At 40.9% G+C, this 10573-nt stretch overlaps 1 protein-coding gene across 1 annotated transcript in view; it reads left to right on the top strand.

Moving 5' to 3' along the window:
* gcn1 (GCN1 activator of EIF2AK4) overlaps positions 1–10573 on the top strand; it is a 50905-nt gene that overhangs the window by 30438 nt on the left and 9894 nt on the right. Inside the window, exons 34-47 of the mRNA XM_014014963.1 lie at positions 205–326; positions 753–867; positions 2460–2639; positions 2772–2992; positions 3112–3180; positions 3264–3402; positions 3474–3670; positions 4841–4983; positions 5071–5188; positions 6873–7088; positions 7198–7362; positions 7443–7604; positions 7688–7780; positions 7867–8010. Of these exons, the coding sequence (XP_013870417.1) occupies positions 205–326; positions 753–867; positions 2460–2639; positions 2772–2992; positions 3112–3180; positions 3264–3402; positions 3474–3670; positions 4841–4983; positions 5071–5188; positions 6873–7088; positions 7198–7362; positions 7443–7604; positions 7688–7780; positions 7867–8010 (2084 nt within the window). The remainder of the gene's footprint in view (positions 1–204; positions 327–752; positions 868–2459; positions 2640–2771; positions 2993–3111; positions 3181–3263; positions 3403–3473; positions 3671–4840; positions 4984–5070; positions 5189–6872; positions 7089–7197; positions 7363–7442; positions 7605–7687; positions 7781–7866; positions 8011–10573) is intronic.

Raw genomic sequence — 10573 nt, 5'->3', positions numbered from 1 at the left:
ACTTGAGTCTGCTACCTTTAGCTTTTAGCTTATGTTTTGCGCAACAGGCATTCACCCTTGCATTTTCGTAGGAAATGCAAATTCTCTAGTTTCAGAATAAGATTATATGTTGAGAAATGACAGAGTGGTAGCTCTGACGTTTAGATGTTCTGCACCAGGTATATGCAGCCTGAGATGATGCTTAGCAAGTGTTTGGTCTTGCAGGATCCCTGTTTGCCTTTGAGATGCTGTGTAACATGTTGGGGAAGCTGTTTGAGCCATACGTCGTCCATGTGCTGCCACACCTCCTGCTCTGTTTTGGAGATGGAAACCAGTACGTCCGAGAGGTGAGTGGGCAGCAGGCATCTGAAAATACATTTCAGGTGCTACTTTTTGAACTTAGAGTTCCTCAAATCATGCAAATAACAAATGAAGATAAGCAGACAGTTATTACAACTGTCTATTTCAAACTGTTAAACACATTTAGCATGAGATATGAAAACGACACCAAATAAATGATGCTTTGTCTTAATAGCCAGGAGCAGGACTAAAAAAAATAGTGGTGGGCTGTGGGCACATAAGATCCTTCAACTTAAAGTTCAAGTTTTGTGTCTGATTTATAGTTCCTGCTTTTTCTGTTCATATTCTTCCATCTTTCTGCACAAAACAGTGCTGAAATATGAGTAGTGCCTCATGTTATCATAAAAGATAAAGATGTGTTCAACCCTTGTTTAAAGTTTAAACATCATCACTCTGCTTCCTCTGAACTCCAGGCTGCAGACGACTGTGCCAAAGCTGTGATGAGGAACCTGAGCGCCCATGGGGTGAAGCTGGTGCTTCCCTCCCTGCTGGTGGCCCTGGAGGAGGAGTCATGGAGGACAAAAGCAGGTAGGAAACACAAAAGGTCATTCTTTGGTTACACCTGTTCAACACAGAACAGCGTAGTATAATTTAGTGCAACATAAAAGTTTTCTATTTGATAAATAATTCAGATTAAACCAGAGTTGTAAAGTAACTAAGTACAAATATTTTACTGTACTTAAGTAGAATTTTTGGGTATCTGTACTTTATTTGAGTAATTATTTTTCAGCCTACTTTTTACTTCTTATTACATAAAAAAGACAAAAGTAGAAAGTTGTTACTTTTATTTCATTTTACTTGTTTTCATTCCAGCTTATTATTGTAAAAATTAAATACTATCCATATAAATTGTGCCTCCTAGATAAAGTGAATTTAATTGTGGTTGAATGAGAAGTATAAATATATTAAATTCTGATACRGTATTAGTTTGTACACAAACAAATCATGTCACACTCCAGCAGGACATAGCAGACATATGTAGCCTAGTACAAAGATGCATGTGGCGGTGCATTTATATATATTATATATTGTGTGAGGTGCCCAAAGAAAGGCCCGTGGGCCAAAACTGGCCCACCAAACCATTTGATTTGGCCCACCATCAGTTGCCATGGCTAAAAGGTTGCAATCTGTCGTACTCTGTATAAACACAGTTTTTCCACCTAAAGTCATCCCATTCATTGGCCCAATGACTGTTTAAGGGGCTGAATTGCAGTTAGTCAGAAATGTGGGCCACCGCACTGGCTACTAGCTTAATCATTAAAAATAAAAGGATTGTACTTAAGAAGTATTTGTATTTCATGAATTATATTATTGCATTAGTTTGTGCAGCCTTGATATATGTATATAAACTGAAACAGCTGGACTAGTGCATCCTAAATTTAACATAAATTAATTATTTTAATACAATATAGTCATTTCTGCATTTTTTTGGGGAGGTCACCTCCTAATAAATGTCKTTACAGAAAATCTAACTGCTCATTTTAAATCAATACTTTTACTTTTAATACTTAAGTACAAAAAATATCAGATACTTTAAGACTTTTACTCAAGTAATATTCCTAAAGGAGACTTTACCAAAGTGATTTTTTGATAAGATACTTGTTCTTTTACTCAAGTATCACTTTGTGTTACTTAATACAACACTGGACTAAACACAGTCATAGATAGAAAAATGTATTCTCTTTTCATTCTAGGGTTGAAAATAGGGTGTAATTAAAGCAGGTTCTACAATTAATCACTTTAAACATCAGCTTGTAAAAAGAGTTGACCAGAGTTTCTCCTCAGCCATGTGAGAAAACGATCAAGTCCTACAAGAAGTGACTGAATAAGGTTCTACAAGCTGGTGAATCATGTGGTGAACTTAGCGTTTGATTGATTCTGTTCTGTGTTTTTGTTCACTTAAGATTAGATTTAAATAATTTTAGATCCTGGCAATGATCCGATCAGTCTTGATGAGTTAAACCGTAGAACTCAAAGAGGGTAAAGTATTTTTTGTGTGTTTTTCTTACTGCAGGGACAAAACTGAACAGAATAATTAGCATTTATGTGATTTTTGTTTCTGTCTGTTTATTTCTAATCATAAAATAATTATTTTTGACTCACCTTCTCTCTACTCCCAGGCTCGGTGGAGTTGTTGGGTGCCATGGCTTATTGTGCACCCAAACAGTTGTCATCCTGCCTGCCCAGCATCGTCCCTAAGCTGACGGAGGTGCTCACCGACTCCCACGTTAAGGTGCAGAAGGCCGGCCAGCAGGCTCTCCGACAGATCGGCTCCGTCATCCGCAACCCTGAAATCTTGGGTAAGTGATTAGTTGATGAGATAGACCTGAACTATTCTCTATTGTGTTATTAAACTTTAGAAATAGTGTCTCCAACTTCTTTTATTATGATTCATGTTCCTTCATCTGTAACGGTCTCTATCCTTCACCCAGCCATCACTCCCATTCTGCTGGACGCGCTCACTGATCCGTCCAGGAAAACCCAGATGTGCCTGCAGACGCTGCTGGACACCAAGTTTGTGCACTTCATCGACGCTCCCTCCCTGGCCCTCATCATGCCCATCGTCCAGAGAGCCTTTCAGGATCGCTCCACCGACACCCGAAAGATGGCCGCTCAGATCATCGGCAACATGTACTCACTCACTGACCAGAAGGTACGCATGGACCCCAGTCAGAGACTGTGGGGATCCTAAGAAATGAACGAATAAACTTTTCAGAGGTTTTTCTCTTCTTTTCGTATTTGAATGATATGTTTTGACTTTTGTTTCCACAGGATTTGTCTCCCTACCTGCCCAGTGTTATTCCTGGACTGAAGGCCTCCCTGTTAGACCCGGTGCCTGAGGTGTGTTCCGTGAAGATAACCCGCACCGCAGCTTTGATATTCTCATGTGTAACTAAAGCTACATGGCCTCCTCTCCTGTCCAGGTTCGTACAGTCTCAGCCAAAGCCCTGGGCGCCATGGTGAAGGGGATGGGTGAGTCTTGCTTTGACGACTTGCTGCCGTGGCTCATGGAGACGCTGGCGTCTGAGCAGAGCTCTGTGGACCGCTCTGGAGCTGCACAGGGTCAGTCCTCCTCCTGTCCTCTCTTTGGGTTTTGTCTGGTGAGTCGAGGACTGATTGCAATGTTCTCTCAGGTCTTGCTGAGGTGATGGCTGGACTGGGAGTGGAGAAACTGGACAAGCTAATGCCAGACGTGGTGCAGACTGCCAGCAAGGTGGACATTGCTTCTCACGTCAGAGACGGCTACATCATGATGTTTATCTACCTGCCACTCACCTTTGGAGATAAATTTACCCCCTACGTTGGACCCATCATCCCCTGCATCCTCAAGGTGCGGCTGACTCAGCGTTTTCTTCATGACATGTAGATCTGCCTGATTGATTGAATCATTTTGACCTAATTTGTTGTTAACATCCCTCATCAGGTGGGATCAAAGGTTTTAGAATAAACAAATAGGGCTGTGTGGTAGATGGTAGAAAAGGTATGAAGTTGGCCTACGATAGAAATTTATACTCTACCGTCCTATCGTCATTACGTCATCGCACCTGTCTCAACAGGGCTGCGAGTGCAGCGACAACTGAGCAGGAGTTTGAAAAATAATGAAGAAATTATAGTGTTTTAAAACACGTATAGACAGAATAAATCCTCAAAATTCCCCCCTGCCGCTGTAGAAAAGTTACGTCGTGTCGCAGGATCATTTCCTCCTCCATCCCGCTGCACGTCGCACACAGCGAAGCCGTAGTTTTTTCACACCCAAGTTGTCGGAGAAAAACTTGTTTTTATGTATTGTTACCCACAGAGATGATAAAAAAAGACGTGGATTTTCGTTCAATCGTAAATCCATCTTGCTAATGTAGCCTAAAGTCGGCTTCTGCTCTGATAATGAAGACGATGAAGATGAGAGTGCAGCAGAGCAGCAGCTGATAAGTTCAGCAGGCAGAAGCTCATTGTATGGCAGGCAGATATTACATTTATTTGGCTTCATCACACTTATATTCCAGTTATCTGAAAAAGTTTTATGACAGGACTATGTGCAGCTTAAGCCCCTTAAGGTCCTGTCACACTATAACATTTTAGGCAACGTTGAATTTTTTTATGTCTAAATGACTAATTTTACTTGAAGTTCTGGTTATAACATCCGCTTTATTTTGATATTGTTGAAAATTTGAAAAAAATTTTGTTTGTTGAAACAGTTTTACAAAATATATATAACATTCTTTTGTACTTCAGTTATGTTCATTTGCACTACAGCAAAATACTGGCTTTGTTTATGGTTACAGTTTTCTGCTAAATAAATGCTCTAAAAATTACATTATCTTTTTATGATAATTTTCTACCGCGATATACTGTTACTGTGAAGGGATCCAATTTGTACCGTGATATGAATTTGAGGTCATACCGCCCAGCCCTAATCTGAACCAGAGGTGTTTTGTTTTTTCCTGTGTTGGTGTGGAGACCCCCTGTCACTCCAGCTCCTAACCTTTCCTGTTGCACTCTTCAGGCGCTGGCTGATGAGAATGAGTACGTGAGAGACACAGCGCTGCGAGCTGGCCAACGAATCATCAGCATGTACGCTGAGACTGCCATTGCTCTGCTGCTTCCTGAGCTGGAGCAAGGCCTGTTTGATGACCTGTGGAGGATCAGGTCAGGCCACGACACGGAGCGATGTGAGYGCTGTTAAATACAACTTTTTCCTCGAGTAACAAAGGAAATGTCTGTGTTTGTTTTCAGGTTCAGCTCCGTGCAGCTGCTGGGAGACCTGCTGTTCCACATCTCTGGAGTGACAGGAAAGATGACCACAGAGACAGCCTCAGAGGATGACAACTTTGGCACCGCTGCGTCCAATAAAGTACTGATCTGTTCAGTTATTTAGACTTTTTCATGTCCTCACATATCGATGGAACCATGTTAAATAGTGAAGGATTAGAATGTGTTGACAACCTGCTGAAGCAGAGGGATTGTAGAGTCGTCATTAAGACACATTCTGTTGCAGCGAACAATAATTTCTACCAAGCTGAAAATGAAGAAATGAACTATTTATGCTTTTTTTAGCCACTTCGGTAAAAAAACAGAACTGAATATTAGTGTCTTAATTTCTTCATCATCAGTGACATTTTTTTAAATTATGTAAGTTACTGTAAATTGCATTGTGTCACAAACTGTTAATATATAGATTTTATTTAGTAATCTAAATGTTTTTAACATTTAATGTTTTAAAGCTCAAGGCTACTGTGGCTGCTGTCTGCAGGGAAGACATTTACAAAATACAATATTTAACTCTAAACACAAATGTTATTGCAGGACAGTGTCTGAATAATATCTGTGAACAAATGTTCAGTAAGTTTGGTCAGGACATAAATGACTGCAAAAACCAGTGTTAGGAAAAGAATGGAGCGAGCTAATACTTAAGCTAACCTGTCTGCATGRAAAACACATGAGCAGAAATGTGTTGAGTTTATTACAAACTTTATAGCTGAAAAATAGACTGCTGTAGGAAGAGAACAACAGTTTTAGGTGAAGCTTTATATTATCTCAGCAAAGTTTCTTGTGGGGAAAAAAGGCATCATTGTTAACAAACACATCATCCTCCTCCCGCGGATCAGTTAGTCAAATAAGACACAATTATAACACAATTATATTACACTATATTTTATGGACTGTGACATACACTGCCTACCAAAATAAAGCTCACACTAAAATTTTGTTTGACTATTTTTAGCTCTGATTACAGCACACATTCACTGTAGCATTGTTTGGATAAGCTTCCTAGACGGGATCAACTGCAGCAACCAATCATAGCCCTGCCTCCACAGGCTGAACAGTAGACACGATGGGAGCATCCTCAAAGACAATGGGTCCACTATCCTTCCAGTTTTTAATGTGTTGGGCAGTTCTTAACCCAGTTTTAGTAGTTTCTACAATCTCTTAGATGTTTTCTCTGRTTGAAGCCAATGATTTGACTCTTCTCAAACAGACTGACATCTTCTCCACGACCACAGGACGTGTCTTTGGTTGTTTAAGAAATGAGAAACAACTCATTGAACCAGTTGGGTTCAATAACTTGTTGCTGAWAGATAATCAGCCCTGCAGTGATTATCCAACAGGAGGCTCGTACCTGTTTGCTTAGTTAAATCCAGGTGGAGACTCTTTTATTGGCCAGTCAGTGTATATTATGAGTCTTACCGGTAAGTTGAAATATTAAGAACAAGTAGACAAAATGCAAAAATGTATTAAAATCTGTTCATAATTGGTAGTGGGCTGATAATGCCTGAGACATTATTCTGAACATTTTATTTACTGTATATAGGTTATATTTTTACAAAATAAATAGTTCGGTTGAATTGTTCTGTAACTTTGCAAAACTGTACAAAAAAAAGTAAAAAAAATCCTGATAAAGTTGACTTGTGCTTTTACCGTAGAATAAAAACAAACTGATATGGTTTTGTCGTATCGCACATTCTGCAGGAGTGTGACGTTTGTTTCTTTGTTTTTTAGAAAGTGTTTCACATCATGTTTGACTCTTACCTCTCCAGGCCATCATCTCGGCTCTGGGAGCTGAGCGGCGTAACCGCGTGCTCTCAGGACTCTACATGGGCCGCTCCGACACGCAGCTGGTTGTCCGTCAGGCTTCTCTTCATGTGTGGAAGATCGTCGTGTCCAACACCCCCAGAACTCTGAGAGAGATCCTCCCAACCCTCTTCAGTCTCCTGCTGGGCTTCCTGGCCTCTACCTGCCCTGACAAGAGAACGGTACTGTTCTGTCTCTCAGCGCTCTCTCTTTATTAATCCTGCTTTGTGAGCGTCTCCGTTGTGTAAGAGGCAACGAAAAAGTCTTTAACTGCATCTGCTCTGGTTTCAGATTGCTGCTCGAACGCTGGGCGACCTCGTGAGGAAGCTAGGGGAGAAGATTCTCCCTGAGATAATCCCCATCCTGGAGGAGGGGCTCCGCTCTGATAAGAGTGACGAGAGGCAGGGGGTCTGCATTGGTCTCAGTGAGATCATGAAGTCCACCAGCAAAGATGCAGTGAGTCACAAACACTCTTTAGCTTCCCTCAGCTCATGCAACAAAAAGCTGTAGTTTTAACCCGACTGCTCGTGTTGTAGGTGTTGGTCTTCTCTGAGTCGCTCGTCCCCACAGTGAGGAAGGCTCTCTGTGACCCACTGGAGGAGGTCCGAGAGGCGGCAGCCAAAACCTTTGAGCAGCTCCACGCCACCATTGGCCATCAGGCGCTGGACGACATCCTGCCCACTCTGCTCAAACAGCTGGTGAGGGTGGGGGGGAACATATCTGAGGTCCAGTCAGAAAACATAACATTTTTACCTCCAACTCACTGAACGTGTTTCTGCAGGATGACGAGGAAACAGCAGAGTTTGCTTTAGACGGCCTGAAACAAGTCATGGCAGTGAAGAGTCGCTCTGTGCTGCCGTATTTAGTTCCAAAGGTAAAAACCTGACTCAGCGTTTTTAGCTGTAAGCCTTCGCTGTGTACTGTTGTTCATTTAAAATCATTTTGTCTGTGTGGTTCCAGCTGACTGCTCCTCCTGTGAACACTCGGGTGCTGGCCTTCCTGTCTGCTGTGGCTGGAGATGCTCTGACCCGACACCTCGGTGTCATTCTGCCCGCCTTGCTCTCCTCTCTGAAAGGAAAGCTGGGAACAGAGGAAGAAGGGCAGGTAAAACCAGCAGTCACTAATTATCATGTGCCTCTGCTGGATTACATACAGCTAGGCCTGTCACAATAAACAATAACCAGGGTTTCCTGCAACGCATTATAAGGCTGGCGGGCAGCCAGGCTATTCATGCCTCCCCGCCAGGCTAAGCTTCGTTTGTTTACTCAGAGCAGATGTCGACCCGCGGAGCATGTGCTAAATTAGTAAAGCTAAAATGCTATCGTAATGACTCTCAGCGTGCAAAAAAAGTCATAGTCAATTAAAAATTCTTTAGAGTTCAACAATGTTAGAAAAACAACAGGAGGGGGCAGCTGAAACTAGCTGGACCCACAGAAAAACACTCCTTCCTCTCTGTCCTGCGCTGCAGACAGCACAGCCGCGGCTCGTCTCTCTCTTCTCACACAACTAGCCCCTCCCTCCCCTGAACATTAACCCTTTAGGGAACAGATATTATAGCTTCACCTCCCAGAGCAGCAAAACACATTATTTTCAGTGATTGGTGAAAAGTCTCTTGACCTGGACAGGTCTCCAGTCCATCACAGGGACACAAACAGAGACAAACAACTATCCACCCTTCAGTCATGCTAGAGTCACACAGAGAGCTCCAGAAGGTTTTAAAACTGAGAACTCTGAGATCTGAGTTCTAATCACTAATTAATAATAACAATTTATCATATCAACCATTGTCCGTTATTATTGATCTTTTTTGTGAGGAGTTTTCAACATTAAGATGTAATCAGGCAGACGTACAGTATACACACATATGCATTTATTAATATTAATACTATAATTAAAGGTGAGCCTTGTAAATTTATGTTTGTGTCAAACAAGTAGTCCTTTGTGTTCCTCTGTACCTCTGAAGTAGCTCTCAGCCTGAAAAAGGTTGGTGATCCCCGCTATAGTTGGTGTTTAACTATTGTAAACAAATGTTTTACAATAACACATAATTACATTACATTTTGTCATATTTTCAAATTTCTTGTCAACGTTAACATTTTTTTGGGCTGTTGGTGGGCTGCCAAAGTGGTCCTACCACCGGGCTTAGCCTTTTTTCTGGGGGAAACTCTGAATAAATCAATTAATTTTATGATAAATTAAACTGAGGAAGATAAATTAAAATGAAGACAATAATTTTCATTTGCCTGCTTTTTTTTGTTTTCTTTGGGTCTCCCTCTTTGTTACTTCATAGCGTAGAGGAGTGAACTCTGTTGTCAAGTATTTGTCAGGTGCATGGTCTCTAACTCTGTAGCATGAAAGCCTGTGAACAGGCATTTAGCCAGAGGAGCGTCTTCAGTTTTCTGACACCTTCATACAGCTGGCAACGACTTGGGATTGTTGATAGTTATTTTTTCTTTTTTACACTATGTAAATTTTAATGCAAATTTCCATAAACAGGGTTGGTATATCATTATGTTGGTTTAAACTGGTCTCCAACAATATTAACGTTTATCACAGTAAATTCTGAGACATTTTATCGTCCAGTAAAATTTGTTATACACATACATACAGCTGGTAATTGTTTTCCTATTTTCATGGTTATTTAAGACATGGTAAGTTTAACGATAGGGATAAGTGCAGTGGTGGGCACCAGTCCGCTAAAGCGCAAATCCGCTAATTGCGGACKTAAATATTTCGTTTGCGCTTTAGCGGTCTTACTAATTTTTATAAGTCATAAGCGGATTTGTGCTTTCTAAAATTAAAATGCAGTACCACTAATAACTAATTATCTACCAGTCATCATTATCTTGACCAGCGGAAGGTATGGCTTTTTAATTTTTACACCAGGAGTCAAAGTTCTGTTTCAGGAACTCACATCCCCAACATTCGGTGCTTGTAGGCTTAAGTTGTGCAAGGGTTCATACACCGCTATTTGGCAGTGTTGTACATATATTGTAAATGAATTGTTGCCAGCTAGTAAGTGTCAAATTGAACTTGCGCTTTAAAATTAGCTTCCGCTAGTTTTCTATGGCATAAGCGTTTTTGAAGTTGCGGACCTAAATATTTTCATAAGCGCTTTAGAAATTGTGGAGTTAATTTTTGGGTTAGCACTACCCACCACTGGATAAGTGATTTTAAAAGCAATGTTTCAAGTCTCAATAAATCAACATCAAGAAGAATCGTTTATTGTCATTCATACACAACATCAAGATGCAATGCAGAATGAAATTTGCAGTTTTGAACATCCATCCGGAGAAACACACACACGACAGACACAGAACAAATGTCCAGGGCCCTGCACAACGGGGTGCGCTACCTTGCAGTTTAGAATACACACACACACACATAGGAAGGATGAGTTAAAAAAGAACTTTGATCTTGTGTTTGACATACAGAAACACAGAAGCATCGCACAAAAAACCGACTCTGCAGATAGAGCAGAGGCAGCTGAGCAGGGAGGGGACGCGGGGGTATGGAGGACCAAACCTATCATCATTGGAAATAAATGTATAAATATATAACTGGCGTATTAAAATAAATTATAGGGTCAAAAAGAAGTTTGACAAATAAATTATTGTGCCATTAAATCAATTACATCAATTATTTAGATATAAATGTGTATTTACAT

Source organism: Austrofundulus limnaeus, unplaced genomic scaffold (genome assembly GCF_001266775.1).
Source record: "Austrofundulus limnaeus strain Quisiro unplaced genomic scaffold, Austrofundulus_limnaeus-1.0 Scaffold120, whole genome shotgun sequence".
Taxonomy (NCBI): domain Eukaryota; kingdom Metazoa; phylum Chordata; class Actinopteri; order Cyprinodontiformes; family Rivulidae; genus Austrofundulus; species Austrofundulus limnaeus.
This window is presented reverse-complemented; position numbering and strand designations above follow the sequence as displayed.